Raw genomic sequence first — 22,098 nt, 5'->3', positions numbered from 1 at the left:
TTATGGGTAGTATAATTCAGAAGGCATTATTTGCAGAATTAAGTACTATCATTAGAATTACCACTCGAGGTCATCCAAAACATCGCTGACCTGATTTTCAAAAGGTGCTGAGCAACCACAGTGACATCAATGGAAGCAGCTAAATGCTCAAGTTTCCCTCCACTTTCTCACATTTTCTGTCTGTTTTCCAGCTGGCAACAGTTGGCACACAGTTGGAAAGTATAAAGAATTAGTTCCCTGCCCCCTTTCCCCCATACTATCTTATTGTTTTCCACTTTTTGCCAATTGGAAAACAGGAACAAAGTATGAAAAGTGTCCCTTCCTGCCCCCACTTTCTCAAACTTTGACTGTTTTTGAACTGGAAAAAAAGTCTGTGTTACTTTACACACGCACACTCATACTCTGTGAGAGGAAGTGAGAGAGAAAGAAAGAGCACACACTCATTCGCTCTACTTTTAAAAGTGAAAGTGTTACTGAAGTCAATAGGAATTAGGCACCTAATCTGCTTACGTAGTTTTGAAAATACCAGTAAAGTGCTTATCTGCATCTGTAGTGCCTACATACCTTTCAAACTCTGGACCTAAAAGAATAAGTTCCCAACACTCAATACATATTGATTGACACACAGTCCAGTGTTAAAGATACATCCAGATGAGTAAAAGTTCTTGTTCTCAAGCAGGTGTAGCAAGGTCAAACTGATCTGTACACAGGTACCTGAGAAACCCATGAAGACCACTTCTGATAACTAAATAAAAACTGAGTACAGATTTCAAACAGCTGTTGCAAGCTCCTGGGAGACTACAGCAGTAGTTTTCGGGTTGTGACCCAGTACAGGCTCGCAGGAGCTGGCCTGAGGAAGCATTCACACCAAGCAAAGAAGTGCCAAGTACCAGAAGCTGATGTTCTCCCTCAACAGCTCAAATTTGCATCTTTGGAATAATTCTGAGCAAGAATCAAATAACCTGGGTAAAAATTTATTTTACATACAGAACAGAGAGTTTTTTCTTTACAGAAGGTGACTAGCAAGTCTGAGATTCCCAGAGCTCTGAACTGGAGAGCCAGGAGATTGCAGTTTAGGAATCAGACACAGGGGGTGGCTTTCAGCACCACACACTTTGGTGGGGAACCGCAGAAGACTTAACTGCACAACTCCAAGTCAGGCTCAAGCCCCCCACCCATGTCGGGCTGGCAAATGACCCCTGGCTGGTTGAGATCTTTCCGAAGTTTGACTTGCTGTGAAGGACGAGGCCCGGGAAGGTGCCGGGCACCATTTCAAGCATCTTGTTTAATTCGACTCTCACAAAACTATACATGAAGGTGGTGGAACAACACAATCTCTGAAGTACAAAACATTAAATTACAGGGCTGCAAACAAACAGGACAGTAACAACAGCAGGACCCTCCTAAGCCAGTTATTCTACGAGCAGCTGGTTCATGACTGATTTTATACCACGATCCTAATTCAAATGTACAGAGTACAAAAAATACTTTGACCAATATTCAGTTGTACTGGAACCAAGCAATCTACTAAAAAGCAAGTATTATTCTAGAGGCCAATAAGTCCTTAAAAGCAGGGAGGGGCTGAGGAGACTTGCTCGTGCATAGCTGCTGCTGGACTCATTCGCGCTGCTCCATTTTTACTTTGGGGGGTCTCAGGAAGGTCCTGTTTTTCTTTTCTTTCTTCCCTTTTGTATTTGCCTGGAAGTTTCTCCAGCTGTCCACACGGCCATCCCGACTCTCCTGAACAGGACAAAGGAGGAGGAAGGGTTAACAAGAGACAAGAATGGGTCACGTCCTACCAACTCTAGCAGATTGCTGGCATTTTCCTCTTCACCCAGCAGAAGGGACTCCCCACAGAGATCCCCTAGTACAGTGGTCCCCAAACTGTGGGGTGCATCCCCCTCCCAAAGGGGGCACGGAGGAATGTTCAAAGGGCACCGGGGGGGTCCTCGGCCAGCCCCACAGGGAGTGGGGAGAGAGCACCACCTGGCCCTGCTCTCAGCCCCGGCTCCTGACCACAGCTTATGAGTGGGGTGTAGACGAGGTAAGGGGGGGCGGGGGGGAGGGGGCCAAAACTGAAAAAGTTTGGGGACTACTGCCCTATCAAGAGTGCAGATGACTGCCAGCTGCTTGAAGGCCATTGGACAGCAGACAGGGACTGAGAAGAGCAGATGAACAAGAATATGACCAAGAGTAGCTGCTGGCAGGTTTCCAACCCCCCAGTGCAAGAGAAGTATGTTGGTGTCTTGCTCTAGCAAAGACCAGCCAGGGGTTTGCAGCAGTAATTGGGGCCATCAAATCCTCATTAGCACAAAGCAAACAAGAAACCTCACTTCCCATCTCTGCCTTAAATCACTGATTAATCAGCCAAGAACCAAGCCAAGAGCACACCCCACAGACCTTGCTCCTATTAGCCAACAGGCTGAAGGCCCAGACAGTGGGACAGAACAAGGAGTGTCCTGGTGGGCGGGTGTTTCCTTCACATCATCTGAGCAGCATGCAGCAAGCAGAGCAAGCACAGAGTCTGCCTCAGTGTACTGATTATGGCCTCTGGGCCCTCCTGAACCTAGGCAGGTCTAGACAGATTTTGTACCAATTTAAATACTTCAATTCAGGGATGACTTTTTAACCACAACAGTTAAATCAGAGCAACCCCCTAGGGTGGCCAGTTATCCTGGTACGAAAAGACTTAAGCCAGTATAACTCATTTCCACCCATTTAGGGGAAATGAGCTATACCAGAGTGGGGCACCTCCATACCTGAATAACTGCAGCCACCCTAGGGGGTTGGCCTGATTTAACTAGAATAGTTTCTACACAGATGGTTAAACTAGTACCGAAAGCGTGCATGGACAAACGCGGACGCGTTGGGAAAGTGAGATAACGCATGAGAGGAAAGTGATCAGGAACAGTCAGCATGGATTCACCAAGGGAAGGTCATGCCTGACTAATCTAATCGCCTTCTATGATGAGATTACTGATTCTGTGGATGAAGGGAAAGCAGTGGATGTATTGTTTCTTGACTTTAGCAAAGCTTTTGACACGGTCTCCCACAGTATTCTTGTCAGCAAGTTAAAGAAGTATGGGCTGGATGAATGCACTATAAGGTGGGTAGAAAGTTGGCTAGATTGTCGGGCTCAACGGGTAGTGATCAATGGTTCCATGTCTAGTTGGCAGCCGGTGTCAAGTGGAGTGCCCCAAGGGTCGGTCCTGGGGCCGGTTTTGTTCAATATCTTCATAAATGATCTGGAGGATGGTGTGGATTGCACTCTCAGCAAATTTGCGGATGATACTAAACTGGGAGGAGTGGTAGATACGCTGGAGGGCAGAGATAGGATACAGAGGGACCTAGACAAATTGGAGGATTGGGCCAAAAGAAATCTGATGAGGTTCAATAAGGATAAGTGCAGGGTCCTGCACTTAGGACGGAAGAACCCAATGCACCGTTACAGACTAGGGACCGAATGGCTCGGCAGCAGTTCTGCGGAAAAGGACCTAGGGGTGACAGTGGACGAGAAGCTGGATATGAGTCAGCAGTGTGCCCTTGTTGCCAAGAAGGCCAATGGCATTTTGGGATGTATAAATAGGGGCATAGCGAGCAGATCGAGGGACGTGATCGTTCCCCTCTATTTGACATTGGTGAGGCCTCATCTGGAGTACTGTGTCCAGTTTTGGGCCCCACACTACAAGAAGGATGTGGAAAAATTGGAAAGAGTCCAGCAAAGGGCAACAAAAATGATTAGGGGTCTGGAACACATGACTTATGAGGAGAGGCTGAGGGAACTGGGATTGTTTAGTCTGCAGAAGAGAAGAATGAGGGGGGATTTGATAGCTGCTTTCAACTACCTGAGAGGTGGTTCCAGAGAGGATGGTTCTAGACTATTCTCAGTGGTAGAAGAGGACAGGACAAGGAATAATGGTCTCAAGTTGCAGTGGGGGAGGTTTAGGTTGGATATTAGGAAAAACTTTTTCACCAAGAGGGTGGTGAAACACTGGAATGTGTTACCTAGGGAGGTGGTAGAATCTCCTTCCTTAGAAGTTTTTAAGGTCAGGCTTGACAAAGCCCTGGCTGGGATGATTTAATTGGGGATTGGTCCTGCTTTGAGCAGGGGGTTGGACTAGATGACCTCCTGAGGTCCCTTCCAACCCTGATATTCTATGATTCTATGATAATTCCACAGCCCCACCCCCCAGTCTCGGTTAGGGATGGTGACCTGCACAGAATGGGCGACCGTGCCTGTTGTTGCTAATATCCAAAAAGGATTCGGAGCTTTTTAAAAGCATTTTTTCCTCCTGCTTTTAATCCTACCAATATCCAGAATCTCTAGACTTGCTTCCCAGTTTGGGCTGGGGACTCTGCTGGCCCATAACTGAATAGGTAAAGAGAGCTGAATCTTGAGCAAAGAGCTTTTCTCACAAGTGTCTGCAGGCTGTCTGAATTAAATGGTTTAAACAAAACCAGAGTTTTCAACTGTCTGAATAAAAATCCCTTCTTTCAATTATTCAGTTGCATTTCTGTTATATTGATGATGTCAGAGCCCTCTCAGTTCTTCAGGTGCCCACAGAACAAAATTCACATGACAGAATCTGAATTTTTTTTTACATAAAAACACAGCAGGAAAAGTTGAGAGAACTTTCAGGCCAGCCAAAGAGACAACTCTCCAGGGCTCCTCCTTTGCAGGTCACCTTAAAATGTCTTGGCCAAACCCTGCCAAATGCCCTGTAGGATGTAGTAAGATGAGGTCCTGAAACATAAGCCTTGTATCAGAGGCCCAGCATTAGCCTGAGGCCTGAACCAAAGGAATGGTCAAGACTTTGCTAACATAAAGAAAAGTTAAGCTGTGAGCCAGAGGCAGGCCCTGCTCACAGAAGTTGGCAAGAAGAAGGCTGCTAATTGGACGTATACACCTATCTAAAGGGGACTAATAGGATAAACAGGTGCCAGGATGGCACCAGAACAGTCCGGTACGAACACATTCCACAGAGATAACGAGGAACAGGCTGACCCATCCTAAAAGACAGGGTCAAAAGGATAATATGATGGATAGACTCGCTTGTTCGAATCAACATGTACCAGGAGAGAGGCAGCACCCCAACACACAGAGGAGTTGTACCTCGATATGTCAGGAGTGATGTGTAACTTGTTTGTACCTGTGTATAAGAATGCACCCCTGAGGGGATGTCTTTGTCTGGCCTTGGGGGCAGTGGAGAGTCCTGCCACTGACTGAACTGTGTCCATTGTCGGGGGCACATATTCGTAGTATGTCCTGTAGAGTCTGCGGGAAACTATTACTGTGGTTCGTTTGACAATAAACCTGGCCGGGTGCCACTCGTCTGTGGTCACTGGGGGTTCTCTCGGGGTCTGCTGTGTCAGCTATCTGCGCAGAGCCGGGGCAGCACACAGAGGGAACGCACGCACTCACGCAGCCGACTGTTATCAACATTGAACAGAGCAGAGCACCACATTGGTGGCATCTGACAACATAGGAAACCATCTCTCACTGTCCAGGGACAGACAAGGCACTAACCAATCCTTTCCTTTCCTGACTCCTGGAATTCCAGGAAGCAGACTCAGACAGAACCATGAGGCAGCAGAGAGGAAAGCAAGACATACATGAACAAACACTAACGAGTCAAATGGAGATGCAGCAGGAGTGAATCCATTCTAAAATACAAACCTGGGTCCAGTTTACATATAAAGTGCAGTTATTGTCTGGAACGCAATTGAATAAACGCAGTTCTTCCTACTCTGTAGACCTGCTCCCTATGTGAAGCTGTCAGAGATACTGGCTTCAGTAACACAAAATGAGGTTAAATTACCCTGCAGAGCCTCACAGCTCTGGGAGGGAAGCTGGATTCCCCTCTGGCTCTCAGGCCAGAATGGTTCACTACATTCCGATTGCCAGACCTTTGTTGCTGGTGTTAATGCACATGCCAGAAAGAGCCTCAAGTGACCAGCAGGAGCATATACCACTGGCTGCCAGGAAGAGCTTTTTATTTGTGAACTCAGTGGGTTTGAAATGGATTCAGAGAAACATGGAATTTTAGGGTGCCATTTTCAGGGTCACTTTCCAGGTCCCAATCTCATTTGAAGCAAAAACATTTGTCTTGCAGCACTGAGAACTCAAAGGAGAATCTCTCCTAGAAACAAGAAACCTGAAACAACCTCAGCAAGGGTCTCCACTCCCATCACACACACATGCTCTGACCAAGAATTCACATGCTCTTCTGTCTCTAAACCTTCTCTCCCAGCTAGAGGAGGTGTGGGGGTGTGTCAATCACTCCAGTTCCCAACATTAGCATACCCAGAGGGAGCTCCACCTCTGCCCCCATTTGGTCTTTGATACTCTGCGTCTCTGTCAATCTCAGCAAATTGAGATGGCAATTTTTGTGATGTGAACACCTAACCATCTGAAACTAGCCTGGGACCCACCGACTAATTCCAATTCCACACTGGTTGTTGAACACCCATCAGAGGTTAGCTCTTATTGGTCACCAATGACCTGGGCTCAGAGGCAACCCAATCTCCTGACTTGGGGTAGGTATCAGTCGGTGACCTGGAGGTGAAAGACACTGGACTGCAATTCACCAGACATCTACTCTCAGAAGGAGCAGGGATCACATCCTTTCCCTTGGCTGTGAGACACCCTTCAGTACTCATGAGACACGCAAGGGTGTGGTTCCTGCCCATCAATAAGGCAGCAAACAGGTTCCTGTAGGATCCTTCACTAAAATGTGCCTACTTGGAGTGCCTCGTGCCTTCAACAAATGGGATGACCTTCCTTGTTCTTCATGTACATGCTCTGCAGCCTACCCAAGAGCAGATATGACTCCCTAAACGCAGGTGGCAACTGGTTATGCTGCAGATTACCTCAAAGTTCTTCTGCCATTCTCGCTCTCGCTTGGCTTTCTCTTGAGCCTCAATTTCCTCCTCTCTCTGTCGCTTCCTGTACAAGAGGCCATAAAGCAATAGTTATGGACCAACCAGCATCTACATTAAAAAGACACACAAAACCCCTCACCACAGAGACATCTGCTCTGACTGCAAAGGGGAGACTAACTTTTTATCAGAACAGATGGATGAAATACTCACTTCTAAGCATCTAGTAGAAGAAAAGTGCAACTGAAGGTAGCATTATTGATACAAGACCTACTTGCAAACCATACAGATGAAAAAGGCAGAACGTATATATACTAGACCATATAAAACACAGACTGGTGAGCCACCAAGGACATGGATGTCACCAAATGACACCACACAACACCCAAAAGATTTCAGGCACATAATTAACATTAGGAATTTAGCCCTTTGCACACTACTTGCATACAAACATATGCGCCAATTTATTTAATTGTTCCTTTGGGAAATGCCAGCATCCTCAGTTTAAAATAACATTGTCTTTACGAACCAAGTCTCCACACCGTAAATTTACACACAGAATTCTGCAGTCATGACACATTATTTCTTCTCAGTAAACTTGAAAAAAGATCCTCAGTCACACAGATGGAACTCCAATGTTGCTCATACCTTTCATGCATCTCTTTAGCTTCTCTCTCTTTCCTTTTAATTTCCAGTTCAGCAAAGAGCTTCATTGTCTGTTTGTACACGGCCTGTTTGAACTGTAAGCAACAGAACTTTATTTCAACACCATAATGCATCGTAATGTGGTTACGTAAGCCTCTGTTTTTCACTAGCCCTTCAGTTCTACAGTCGAGCATCCCTGGGTTATGAGGGACAAGAAGCTCCATATGAGACCCATAGTTAAGAGGCGTTAATCAATGTGGTGTGGCACAAAAGCTCAACTCTTGGCATCCAAGTTAATACATTTCCATTGACTTCCACAGGAGCTGACAGGTCAGCAGGCCACTCCAGCCTTCCCTTGCTAGGGGGACAATTACCCTTTACATCAGGATCCCTGTTGCCAGCAGCTGCAGAGCCAGGGGAACGGGATAATGCTGCACAGAAACACTCTGGTAACACTGCCTATTGGGTAAGGTTGGCTGGAGTGAAGAAGTGCACCCCACTTCAGTTCCATCGTTGGTGGGAAAGAAAGGGGAAAGCATGCAGGGGCTGGGTACTGCCCCACAAAGCCACTCTGCCCAACATCCCTACCCAGCACCTCCTCCCACAGCAAGAGAGTCAAGTATCACCCAAGGTCAGAATCATGTACCTTCTGGAGGCCCACAGGATAGAATTTTAATGCTCAAAAAATTGTAATGCTCTCTTATTTACAAGGCGGCCAACCTTAATAGCAACCCAACCTAATGGGGACAGGGAGGAGTCATCTCACATTATGGCCTGCATCAGAAAAGAGCTCTTTGTTAGCCTGACATGGTCTTTTTTCCCCCACTTGCTATTACTAAAGCAGAGTCGGAATCAAAGCTCTCACTCACAAGCCCTGCTACCCTTCTGTTGAGTCCTGCAATGTAGCCTTGACTGCTGCTACGGAAAGAACATGAGGTCACTACCCAGGTATTATGGACTTCACTGCAAAATCATTCTACACTAAAAAAACAAAACATGCTGAAAAATGGGAAACCTGGATTTAAATAAAAGAACCTTTAATAACAAACATACATAGCAAGGAACTTCTAGAAACAAATGGAAAGTAAACAGTGGCACTTCACTAAGGGCTCTTTATTAGCCGTCAACAGAAAGTCCCTTTGTAAGAACAAAAAACTGAAACTAGTAGAGCACCCTTTAGTTTCCAAATACCTATTGAAACAGACTTCTTTGTGAGCTCACTGACTGAGCATCCCCCAAAGCCCTGTCAGAGCCATGAACTCCTCTGGCTTTCACTTTGTAAAAATCTAGTGATGAAGAAGGAACTTACACCAAGTATTTTTTGCTATCATGTAATGCCATTGTTTACAGCAGAGATACTCAGACTGGCTCTCGAGCTGCACGTGGCTCTTTAACCTGTCTCCTGTGGCTCTTTGCCGCACATATTAAAACACTGTGAGATTCAATTATTAACCAATCAAGATGCTTATACTATGTTATTAACCAATTAAGGTATCAACTTATTTGCTGTGAGAATACTATGTGTGTATATATAAACTAAAGATTTCCCCTGTCATTCACACTAGTGTGACTCTTTTGGGTAATGCTGATCACTAATTTGGCTCCTGAACCACCGAGGTCTGAGTATTACTGGAGTATAGCATTTGAGGACACATTTGGTTTGGAAGAGGCTATCCAAACCAAAAATTTATTGTAGCCCATAGTGTTAGCAAGGACCACTCTGAGTCCCCCCCCAAGCTTTACATATTTCTGCTGACATCAAGGATGTCACTATTCTAGTGCACAAAGTACAGTGACACAGAGCTACTCAGTACTAGAAACACAGTGAAATGAGATATTGGCCAAACAATAAAGGCCTAAATGAGTGAAGCATTCAGACCTCTAACAGGGTATTAATGCTGGAGATAAAGATACTAAACCTACACAATTAATTGCATTCCTTTTAGAGAGGAGCTTACATGCCCAGCAAGAGCCATCATGGTTATACAGCATACTCTCTAATCAGTCTCTCTGTAATGCTGTACACTCTTCCAAGTCACAGACAAGTGTTTCTGTATCATTGTAGAAATAAAATAATAGTCTCAGATTCCAAAGTCAGAAGGAACCACTGCGATCACCTAGTTGACCTCTAGCCTGGAGTCATTGTGGATAGTTCTCTGAAAACATCCACTTAATGTGCAGCGGCAGTCAAAAAAAGCTAACAATGTTAGGAACCATTAGGACAGAGATAGATAAGACAGAAAACATCATAACACCACTATATAAATCCATGGTATGCCCACACCTTGAATACTGAATGGCGTTCTTGTGGCCCCATCTCAAAGAAGAGATATTAGAATTGGAAAAGGTATAGAGACAAAAATGATTAGAAGAACAGCTTCCATACAAAGAGAGATTAAAGAGCCTGGGGCTGTTCAGTTTAGAAAAGAAACAACTAAGGGCTGATATGACAGAGGTCTTCAAAATCATGAATGGTAAGGAGAAAGTGAATGGGGATGGGTTACTTATCCCTTCACATAACACAAGAACTAGGGTCACCTGATAAAACTAACAACCAACAGGTTTAAAACTAACAAAATGAAGTACTTCTTCACACAATGCACAGTTGCCATGGGATTTTGTGAAGGCCAAAGTATAACTGGGTTAAAAAAAGAATTAGATAAGTTCGTGGAGGATAGGTCCATCAATGGCTATTAGCCAAGATGGTCACAGATGCAACCCCTGCTCCAGGTGTCCCTAAACCTCCAACTACCAGAAACTGGCATGGGACGACTGGGAAAGGATCACTCAAAACTACATTGGGCCAAGAACAGATTCCTCTTTGACTTTCAGCCCCTTTAAACAGCCCCAAAAAATATCTGCTTTCATGCAACTTACTAATTCCGGATCATCCTCCTCTACGTTGGTTGGCTTTCCTTCCTTCTTTAACGACTTCTTTTTTTCTTTCACCTAAAGAGCATCAAACATCAGAAGAGAAAGAGCATTTTATTGGTGTTCGGTTAGTGGTGTCCAGCTAATTCTGCAACCCCGACACACCCATGGAACTAGGTGCTTTGCAGAGAGAACTTAACCTGGATTTGTGTTTTACATTATACCCAAGTGCGTGGCTCTAGATAGATATAGATACACACACACACACACTTTGTTCCAGTCTACTGAGAAGTTTGCCACAATCGCTAGCAGAACAGATGAGAGTTTCTTGGTTTAGAGAGCCCGAGTTTCCCCTTATCAGCCTGTTTCTCAAGTTTAGTGTGTGTATGACTAAGCCTTCCTTTCAGCTCCCTCCCTCACTTTACAGGGCTTCTTCCCAAAACCCACCTGCCCCACTACCCAGTTCTAACCACCTTCTGCCTCCCTGTGTTTGTTCAGTATCATTCATTCTTAGAGTTTAAGGCCAAATGGGAACATCAGACCATCTAGTCTGACCTCGAGTATATTGCAGGCCATTACATTTCACCCAGTTACCCCTGTATTGAGCCCAATTACTTGTGTTTAACTAAAGTTCATTCTTGTTCATGCACCTGGACAGTAGCTCCTTGGGGCACAGATCTGTTCTGGGTTTTGGACGGCTCATCTGTTCTGCCTTTAGCATACATTGTGCTGTACAACTAAATGACAACAATTCTCTAAGCACCAAGGGCTGTCACACATGGAGTACTTACAGTATGTTCCACATATTCTTTCCCTGCCTGTATCACATCCAAGGCCCTCTTCTTTTGCTCCTGGTCCAGCAGCAACTTGTATGCTTTGTCCACAGCTAATAAGAACATAAGAGTGGCCAGAGTGGGTCAGACCGAAGGTCCATCTAGCTGAGTATCCTGTCTTCCAACAGTGGCCAATGCCAGGTGCCCCAGAGGGAATGACCAGAACAGGCAATCATCAAGTGATCCATCCTGTCACCCATTCCCATCTTCTGGCAAACAGAGACTAGGGACACCATCCCTGCCCATCCTGGCTGATAGCCATTGATGGATCTATCCTCCATGAACTTATCTAGTTGTTTTTTGTTGTTGTTTTAACTCTGTTATAGTCTTGGTCTTCACAACGTCCTCTGGCAAAGAGTTCCACAGGTTGACTGTGTGCGGTATGAAAAAATACTTCCTTTTGTTTGTTTTAAACCTGCTGCCTATTCATTTCATTGGGTGACCCCTAGTTCCGAGAAGGAATGTTATGAGAAGGAATATATAACACTTCCATATTTACTTCCTCCACACCAGTCATGATTTTATAGATCTCAATCATATCCTCCTTTAGTCATCTCTTTTCCAAGCTGAAAAGTCCCAGTCTTATTAATCTCTTCTCATATGGCAGCCATTCCATACCCCTTATCATTTTGTTGCCCTTTTCTGAACCTTTTCCAATTCCAATATATTTTTTTTGAGATGGGGCAACCACATCAGCACGCAGTATTCAAGATGTGGGCGTACCATTGATTTATATAGAGGCAATATGATATTTTCTGTCTTATCTGTCCCTTTCTTAATGTTTCCCAACATTCTGTTCACTTTTTTGACTGATGCTGCACATTGAGTGGATATTTTCAGAGAACTATCAACAATGACTCCAAGATCACTTTCTTGAGTGGCAACATCATTTTATATGTATAGTTGGGATTATAAATAGAAAAAAGAAAAGGAGTACTTGTGGCACCTTAGAGACTAACCAGTTTATTTGAGCATGAGCTTTCGTGAGCTACAGCTCACTTCATCGGATGCATAGCATATCGTGGAAACTGCAGAAGACATTATATACACACAGAGACCATGAAACAAAACTTCCTCCCACCCCACTCTCCTGCTGGTAACAGCTTATCTAAAGTGATCAACAAAAAATGGCCCTACTTGTTGATCACTTTAGATAAGCTGTTACCAGCAGGAGAGTGGGGTGGGAGGAAGTTTTGTTTCATGGTCTCTGTGTGTATATAATGTCTTCTGCAGTTTCCACGATATGCTATGCATCCGATGAAGTGAGCTGTAGCTCACGAAAGCTCATGCTCAAATAAACTGGTTAGTCTCTAAGGTGCCACAAGTACTCCTTTTCTTTTTTCTATTTACGAATACAGACTAACACGGCTGTTACTCTAAAAGTTGGGATTATGTTTTCTTATGTGCAATACTTTGTATTTATCAACATTGAATGTTATCTGCCATTTTGTTGCCCAGTCACCCAGTTTTGAGAGATCCTTTTGTAGCTCTTCGCAGTCTGCCTGGGACTTAACTATCTTGAGTAGTTTTGTATTATCTGCAAATTTTGCCACCTCACTGTTTACCCCTTTTTCCAGATCATTTATGAATATGTTGACTAGGACTGGGCCCAGTACAGACCCCTGGGGGACACCACTATTTAACTCTCTCCATTCTGAAAACTGACCATTTATTCCTACCCTTTGTTTCCTATCTTTTAACCAGTTACCAATCCAGGAGAGGACCTTCCCTCTTATCCCATGACTGCTTACTTTGCTTAAGAGCCTTTGGTGAGGGACCTTGTCAAAAGCTTTCTGAAAATCTAAGTACACTATATCCACTGGATCCCCCTCGTCCACATGCTTGTTGAACCCCTCAAAGAATTCTAGTAGATTGGTGAGGCATGATTTCCCTTTACAAAAAACACGTTGACTCTTCCCCAACAAATTATGTTCATCTACGTGTCTGACAATTTTGTTCTTTATTATAGTTTCAACCAGTTTCCTGATACTGAAGTCAGGCCTACCAGCGTTTAATTGCCGGGATCACCTCTGGAGCCCTTTTTAAAAATTGGCGTCGCATTGGCTATCCTCCAGTCATTTGGTACAGGAGCTGATTTAAATGATAGGTTACAGACTACAGTTAGTAATTCTGAAACTTCACATTTGAGTTCCTTCAGAACTCCTGGGTGAATACCATCTGGTCCTGGTGACTTATTACTGTTTAGTTTATCAATTTGTTCCCAAACCTCCTCTAATGACACCTCAGTCTGGGACAGTTCCTCAGCTTTGTCACCTAAAAAGAGTGGCTCAGGTTTGGGAATCTCCCTCACATCCTCAGCCATGAAGACAGATGAAAGAATTCATTTAGTTTCTCCACAATGGACTTATCATCCTTGAGTGCTCCTTTAGCCTCTTGATCGTCCAGTGGCCTCACTGGTTGTTTAACAGGCTTCCTGCTTCTGATGTACTTAAAAAAAAAAAAATTGTTATTACTTTTTAGGTCTTTGGCTAGCCGTTCTTCACATTCCTTTTTGGCCTTCCTAATTATATTTTACACTTCATTTGCCAGAGTTTATGCTCCTTTCTATCTTCCTCACTAGGATTTAAATTCCACTTTTTAAAAGATGTCTTTTTGCCTCTAACTGCTTCTTTTACTTTGTTGTTTAGCCACAGTGACACTTTTTTGGTTCTCTTCCTATGTTTTTTAATTTGCGGTATACATTTAAGTTGACCCTCTATCATGGTGTCTTTAAAAAGTTTCCATGCAGCTTGCAGGGATTTCACTTTTTGCACTATACCTTTTAATTTCTGTTTCACTAACTTCCTTATTTTTGTGCAGTCTCCCTACAGTGTTGAACTGCTGTGGTGTTTTCCGTGACACAGGGATGTTAAGTTTAATTATATTATGGTCATGATTACCAAGCGGTCCAGCTATATTCACCTCTTGGACCAGATCCTGTGCTCCACTTAGGACTAAATCAAGAATTGCCTCTCCCCTTGTGGGTTCCAGGACTAACTGCTCCAAGAAAAAGTAATTTAAGGTGTCAAAAAACTTTATCTCTGCATCCCGTCCTGAGGTGACATGTACCCAGTCAATGTGGGGATAGCTGAAATCCCCATTATTATTGAGTTTTTTATTTTAATAGCCTCTCTAATCTCCCTGAGCATTTCAAAGTCACTATCACCATCCTGGTCAGTAATATATCCCTACTTCTCTATTCTTATTATTAGAGCACGGAATTACTATCCATTGAGATTCTATGGTACAGTTTGGTTCATTTAAAATTTTTACTTCATTTGATTCTGCGCTCTCACATATAGTGCCACTCCCACACTAGCATGACCTGTTCTGTCCTTCCGATATATTCAGTACCCTTGTATTACTGTGTCCCATTGATTATCCTCATTCCACCAAGTTTCTGTGATGCCTATTATATCAATATCCTCATTTAATATGAGAGACTCTAGTTCACCCATCTTATTATTTAGACTTCTAGCATTTGTATATAAGCACTTTAAAAATTTGTCACTTTTTAGTTGTCTGCCATTACATGATGCAATTGAATGGGACTTTTTTTTTCCATTTGATAAAAAACACATTCACAAAACACTACTAGTCTAAGCTACTACGTGACTTTTGTAGACTGTTTCCAGGGATCTCCTAAGTCAGTCACAACTTGACTAGCTAGAAGAAATATCGTCACAGATTCCAATGGCAAAGACCTTCCTTGGGCCACATTTAGGATTCATTAAGCTTGAAATTGTCAGTCCCAGTAAGTGGTGGGATTTTAGAGCATTAGGCAGTTAGTTGTATGCTGCATGACTCCTCCTGGCTTTAGTGCAAAGTGTGTGGCTAAAACCCACACAACACTTCCCTACACACAGTCCACATATTTTTCTACTCCAGTTAGAGAAGTCCCACTAGATCTATAAGCCACTTGAGTTTCAATTTGTCTATTATCACAGTGGTTTTCAAACTGCAGGTCGCGACCCAGTACTGGGTTGCAGAGGCTCTGGTCAGCACCACCGACTGGGCCATTAAAAGTCCCAACAGCAGTGCTGCCCAGCTATGGTAAGCTAGTTCCTACCTGTTCTGACACCGTGCTGCACCCTGGAAGTGGCCAGCAGCAGGTCGGACTCCTAGGCGGGGGGGCGCCACAGGGCTCCATGCACTGTCCCCACCCAGAGCAAAGGCTCCGAACTCCCATTGGCTGGGAACCAGCCAATAGGAGCTGTGGGGGTTGGTGTCTGCAGGAGAGAGCCACATGGAGCCGTTTGCACGCTTCCGCCTAGGAGCCAGACCTGCTGCTGGCTGCTTCCGGGGGGCACCGTGGGCCGCGGTGCCAGGACAGGTAGGAAGCCTGCCTTAGCACCCTCGCTGTGCCACTTACTGGGAGCCTCCCAAGGAAAGCCAGAACCCCAACCCCCTGCCCCAGCCCTGAGCCCCCTCCAACCCTAGTCCCCTGCTGCATCCCAAACGCCTCATCCCCGGCCCTACCCCAGAGACTGCACCCCAGCCCAGAGCCCTGATCCCCTCCAGCACCCAACCCCCTGCCCCAGCCCTGAGGCCCCTCTGACACCCCAAATCCCTCTGCCCCAGCTCCGCTGGGTCGCAGGCATTACCAATTTTCTTCAACTGGGTTGCCAGAAAAAAAAAAGTTTGAAAACCACTGTTATGAGACTGTAACAAAGCAACTGCTGCCACCTAGAGAAATACTGCAGCTATAAGAGAAAGTAACCATACTGAATAGGTTTCAGACTAGCAGCCATGTTAGTCTGTATTCGCAAAAAGAAAAGGAGTACCTGTGGCACCTTAGAGACTAACCAATTTATCTGAGCATAAGCTTTCGTGAGCTACAGCTCACTTCGCTATATTTCTCTCTCCCCAAATACATCTGCACTCAAGCCCCAGTTTGCAGCCCCTCACCACCCAAGGAAGAGAACAAGCTCTCTCCTGATCTAATAAACTAAAGCATCAAAACCAGCTAAGGAGAAACACCAGTACAATAGCACTGTGTGTGACATTGTCAGGGGTATTACCTTCAAAGGCCTTCTGGGCTCTTTCAGCATCATCTTGATTTTTGTCAGGATGCACCAATATGGATAACTACAAAGAACGAAGAAGTATTGCAAGATTATAATCGTTTTTACAGATAATGGATATTTCATAGATGCCTCCATGGAAACAAAGGACCCTTTCTGAGGTAAACAACATCCGACAGGAGAAAAGCATCAGCTAAAAAGGCATCACACTGCTTATATAGCACAGGATTCTCTCCTAGTGAAGAGAAAATTGACTCACTGGAGCTTCCACCACTCAGTGTATTATCAGTAAAGATCTGAAGGTGACATTCTAACCAGTGGCAGCTTTAGGGCTAAATTTGAGGTGGGCATCATGATTCTGCAGATCCACAAGGGCTCAATAAAAGGACTTTTGACAGAACGCTCAGTCCTTAGCTTGTGCTGATCAGATTGTAGAACAAACACCCTTCCTTAAGTCCCGCTGCTCCAGAGGCCTCTGTCCACTGGGCCTAGCTCAAAACTCTGCTGCACACAGATATGCCCTGCTCCTCAGTGAGATTATTTCTAGGGCATGGGATATTTCAGCTGAGAGGCCTGAACACCCTCTCTATGCAAGGGATGCAAAGTGCAGAGAATTAAGGCCAGCAAGTCACAGACATTGAGAAATAACTCAGGGCCTCCTGACTCCCAGCCCCACGCTCATTTCCTCAGGCCACAGGGGTACTTAGGGGAGATGCAATGCAACAGTTGGAGTAGAATCCCCTTCACCACATCCTGTTCTCCCACAACACTGGGAAGTCAAGTGCTCACTGGAGTCCTTAGCTACACATACAATCCATCATGAGGGACAGGGTCGTGGACTTTGCAAACATAAATATGCACTGGGCACTTCAACAACGCTCTCTTGGTCAAACCAAGACCAGTTTCTTCCCAGACCTGGCCACACACTGCTCTGCAGCAAAGTATTTCCCTGGCAACTTGCAGCCTTCACACCCCGGCCACTACAAATAGCAAGAGCTGCTCCAAAAAAGTGCAAGGACTAGTTCCTAATGGGCATTCTCCTTATGTTCACACACAGCTGACCCAGCTTTGCTCAAGTTCTCAAGGTCCCTCCAGAGGCATTCGGCACTACCACAGCTAGACCAACAAAATGGCCACATACCTGCCGGAACCTCTTCTTTATTTCTTCATCTGTGACATCAGGATCCATCTGTAGTACCTAGAAGTACCCACAGCAGAGAGAGTTTCATGACAGGCACCAATTGTCAGGTTCCCTGCGGCCCAGCCCTGTAACACCTGTTTCACTGGCATACAGGGACAAAAAGTCAGTCAGAGGGGGCGTGGCTGGAGCATGTTGCTGTTCCAGTCTCCACCTGGCCCCAGTATCTCAGTGATGCAAAGGTGCCAGGAAGCCACCTTTAAGTGCTAACTCCAGTTTCAGCCCTACAGTACAGCTCAACTTGTCTGGAATAGAAAATCAGAGCTGGTAGTATTCAGTGAGACACTGGCAGGGTAAGTCATTTTTAACAACCTGTTTCCTGCCCAAAATTACTAACATCACTTTTGATCTGATCAAACATCTATGTCAGTCTCTACCATTTACATGGTTTGTTTAACTTACGCATTTTTCTCATCTTGAAATGGAAACAGACTGGTGAGTTTCACTGCCTGGCTCTTGAGTGACAGCCTCGCAGTCCAGAGGTTGGAAGTTTGTCCAAGGAAGTGCCCATTAGGGTGCATTTGAATTTAGGAAATCTCTCTTATGAACTGATCTTCTGAATGAAACATCTGGGGAATGAACTTCTGTGCGAGCTCAACTCTTGAGACTATAGGCACCGCAGAGGATTATGTTAATTAAATAAATTGGAAATTAACTTTACTTCCATGGAGAAAACCCCTGTACAGCTGTTGGATTTCACAGGGTTTTCAGAAAAAATGTGTCCACTTTCTAACCAAGTGTCAGGATTCTGTGTAGAACTATTCTGCAGATTCACCCTGGCAGACTGAGCAACTGGGCCTCTTTTTAGCTCAAACTCAGGGACATGAAAGGCTGAGAGTTTCTCAGGCTAGAGACAGGAACAGGAGATCCTGTACAAAGACACGCTCAGAAGAGCCAGCTCAGGCTAATGCTTGTTATATGTACAGTACAGCTTCAAGGCTTTGTTACAGCATGAATGCATGATGCACTGAGAGCTAGGGGGCACACCCCAATTTCACATACCTTGATGATCCTCTAAAGTGCCATAGGTAACTGACTTGAATTTACTTACTGCCCTGCAAATTGCTCCATGGAATAAAGTTTTATGTAATCTGTTCTAAAGCTTTGCTTCAGACGTCCAAACTAATATGCACAAGCAGTAAATACCAATGGAGTCGAGAGTCTGATAAGACCAGAAGTTGGTGAGACAGTCGTGTTACACCCTCACCCAAAAGATGCCAGCCATAAACCTGCCAAGTCTGTCAGTGACACAGTATACTAGTGAAACCTGCCAACAGGAGGTGCATATATAGCTTGTGCCTCCTATTGGCTGAGCAGGGAGCGTGAGGACACAGTCCATCTGGTGAACCCTTGCTATATGGGACTATGCCTAGATGTATTTTTCAATGGTAATTAAATATCCAGTAGGTACACAAGGATCTAAGTAGGAGTCAGTGAGAAGGAGAGGGCTCAGACTTACTTCAAATGGATTCAGGTTGAAATACGAAGATCCAGGTCGGGTCAGTCTCTCAATCTGGTTTTTTGGCGTTAAAACAGAGTCACGCTTTTCGATCTGCTTCACCTGGAGAGGACACTTGATTAACTGAATGATCACCACATAATTAGCTGCATTCTCATATGGCCACCATGACAGAGGGTTTCATTCAAAGGCAACTTACGCAACATCCCACCCAGACTCAGGTCTGCAGCCATCAGTTCAGTGGAGACCTTTCCTTGCTCAGGTATTTGCTGAGCTCACTTTATTCTTTTACTGCATAATGCTATAGAACTATGCTCTCTCTTCACCTTCTCTATCCCCTCGCAGCCACAACAGTCCAGATACTGCTTTTGCTTCTTCCTGCACTAACCTGTTCAGCAGCTGTGCCCTAAACCCTGTATCACCTGATTCCTGACACCCTAACAATGCTGCTCACCTTCAGCCTTCACCATTCTCTAAGCTACATAAACTGCCCCTTAAGGTCTTACCTACACACAAACCTTCACAGGTTTAACTAGAGGTGTGGTTTTAAACTGATTTAATTAAGCTGGCACAAATGCATGTGCAAATTTATTTAAGAGTGGACTAATTTTGGTCCATCTTACTATTTTTTTCTTCTCCACAGGATTAAACTAAACCAAAATAAGAGCGTCCGCATGCATACAAAAAGAGAAGGAGTACTTGTGGCACCTTAGAGACTAACAAATTTATTTGAGCATAAGTTTTCGTGAGCTACAGCTCACTTCTGCTACTCTGAAACCTGTCACATATATACATTGGTTCAAATGAACCAGTTTAAAAGTCAATTTAAGTTAAACCAGCACAATGTAAGAACGGCCATACTGGGTCAGACCAAAGGTCCATCTAGCCCAGTATCCTGTCTTCTGACCATGGTTGATGCCAGGTGCTTCAGAGGGAATGAACAGAACAGGTAATCAAGTGATCCATCCCCTGTCGCCCATTACCAACTTCTGGCAAACAGTGGCTCATGTTAAACTGGTGCAAGTTTATGTGAAGATAAAGCTTAATGGGGGTGGGGGGGTGGGGGGGAGGAGAAGAAAATCATCTTCACTTGAGTGAATTGTCTAAGAGGCCAAGTGATGAGGTGGAGCAGGCTCAACAACGGTGCAGTGCTTGGTGTGCACACACAAAGCCACTTTCAGTGCAGGTATAGTGAAAAGGGGGAGCTGTCTGAAGTGTACAATTCCCACGGAGTGTGATCCTCAAAATACAGTGTACTGCATGTACAACGAAAATATTGCACATTAGGGTCCCCTTCCTTTGCAACAAGGGTAGTGAGATGAGCCCCCTCTTGACAGGGAAGGGAAAGACCCCTCTCACCAGCGGTTGGTTAAGTCTGAAAACTTTTAGGTCACCTTGAGCACTCGGAACAGAGACTCAGCACCCTGCATCTGTCCTCATGATTTACACTCTTCACTCTGCTGCCCTGTAACACGCATCCTTCCGGTTTATCTCCTACTTTGTGACAGTGGCCGGCATACCCTGGAATCTAATAAATGCCTAATACAGTATCATGTTACTCCGACATAGGTAACTTGTTAGTTACCATCGGGTGGGGTGGGGTGGGGGGCCGCGGGGTGTAGCACAAGGATGCAGTCCACTTTAAAAAGAAACATTTCTCAGGCCAGGAAAAAGTAAGCGGCGCATCCGGGCTGCAGCTTGGCCTCTCTCGCGGAATCACCGGAGACCCCGGTGTCCGCGGATACTCGCTGCCATTGACACGGCGGGTGCCTCTCGCCCCCGGGCCCGGCTGCCTGGCCGAGGCCGGGGCGGCGGCCGCGGGGGGCGGCGGGGAGAAGCCCCCGCCGGGGCGCCGCCTCACCCGCCGCAGGGCCCGCGCTGGCCCCGGAAACGGACACGAAGCTTTTCGGGACGCAGGAGCCCGAAGCCAGAGGCCGAGGCCCAGGCCCAGGCCCAGGCCCGGCCCCGGCCCCGGCCCGCAGCAGCTGCCCAGCCGGCAGCGGGGACGGGGCCGGCGGGCACCAGGAGCCCCGGGAGGGCGCGGCCGAGCCCCCCTCGCGGGCGAGCTGCCAACGGCCCCGGCGGCGGCTTGTCCGAGCGGCGGGGCGAGGCCCGGCACCCGGGCGAGGGGCCGCCCCAGAGCCCGCGACGGCCGCGCGCGGGTACCTCGCTGTAGAAGGTGAGAAACGCCTCCTCGGCGGCGCCCCCCGCCCCGCGCTCCCCGGGAGCCGCCATCGCCCGCGCCACGTGACCCGGTGACCCCACGTGACCCGGAAACAGTGCCCGACAGCGGCAGGCACCCGCCACGTGATCCGAGTCCCTTCTACGCGCACAGGCCCCGCCCCGGCCGGGCCCCGCCTCCTGCTCGCTGCGGGGGGAGGGCGGAACACTCCGCCCCCGCTGGCTCCGCCCCGCCCCCGCCTCCTCCCTCGAGCCTGGGCGCCACCGCCGCGCCCGTGCCGCGCCGGGGTCCGCAGGGCCGTTGGCGGCCACGCGCAGCCAGAGCCCTGCGCGGCCCCGGGCTCGCCCCCGCGCCCATCCGCGCGGCTCCGGGCGCGGCCCCGGGCTCGGGGAAACGCCTCTGCCCGCGCCGCCGCCCGCGCGCCCCCGAGCGGTGCCAAGGCGCGGCTCGTCCCCGCGGCCCCCAGCCGGCCCGGCCGCCCGACGGCCCCTTCCCGGGTACCCGGCCCCGGCCACCGCCCGACGGCCCCGGCCCCGTCCCCCACCGCCGCCCGACGGACCCGTCCCCGTCCTTGGTCCCCCACCGCCGCCCGACGGACCCTTCCCGGGTACCCGGCCACCGCCCGACGGCCCCGTCCCCGTCCCCCACCGCCGCCCGACGGCCCCGTCCCCCACCGCCGCCCGACGGACCCTTCCCGGGTACCCGGCCACCGCCCGACGGCCCCGGCCCCGTCCCCCACCGCCGCCCGACGGCCCTGTCCCCCACCGCCGCCCGACGGCCCCTTCCCGGGTACCCGGCCACCGCCCGACGGCCCCGTCCCCCACCGCTGCCCGACGGACCCTTCCCGGGTACCCGGCCACCGCCCGACGGCCCCGTCCCCGTCCCCCACCGCCGCCCGACGGACCCTTCCCGGGTACCCAGCCCCTGCCACCGCCCGACGGCCCCGTCCCCCACCGCCGCCCGACGGCCCCGTCCCCCACCGCCGCCCGACGGCCCCTTCCCGGGTA

At 47.4% G+C, this 22,098-nt stretch overlaps 1 protein-coding gene across 1 annotated transcript; it reads right to left on the bottom strand.

Annotated features, from left to right (window-relative positions):
* Positions 1 to 1,064: 1,064 nt before the first annotated feature.
* On the bottom strand, positions 1,065 to 21,211 carry DNAJC8 (DnaJ heat shock protein family (Hsp40) member C8). Its single transcript, XM_074934682.1, has 9 exons — positions 21,076 to 21,211; positions 18,910 to 19,011; positions 17,394 to 17,450; positions 16,250 to 16,316; positions 11,187 to 11,281; positions 10,402 to 10,473; positions 7,528 to 7,619; positions 6,871 to 6,946; positions 1,065 to 1,740 (listed from the first exon to the last, which is right to left on the bottom strand). The coding sequence occupies exons 1-9, from the start codon at positions 21,142 to 21,144 to the stop codon at positions 1,618 to 1,620; spliced, it is 753 nt and encodes a 250-aa protein (XP_074790783.1). The 5' UTR covers positions 21,145 to 21,211; the 3' UTR covers positions 1,065 to 1,617.
* Positions 21,212 to 22,098: the final 887 nt, after the last annotated feature.

The sequence above is a fragment of the Natator depressus genome, chromosome 19, assembly GCF_965152275.1.
Source record: "Natator depressus isolate rNatDep1 chromosome 19, rNatDep2.hap1, whole genome shotgun sequence".
NCBI lineage: Eukaryota > Metazoa > Chordata > Testudines > Cheloniidae > Natator > Natator depressus.
Note: the sequence above shows the minus strand (reverse complement) of the source record. Positions and strands in the feature narration are given on the sequence as shown.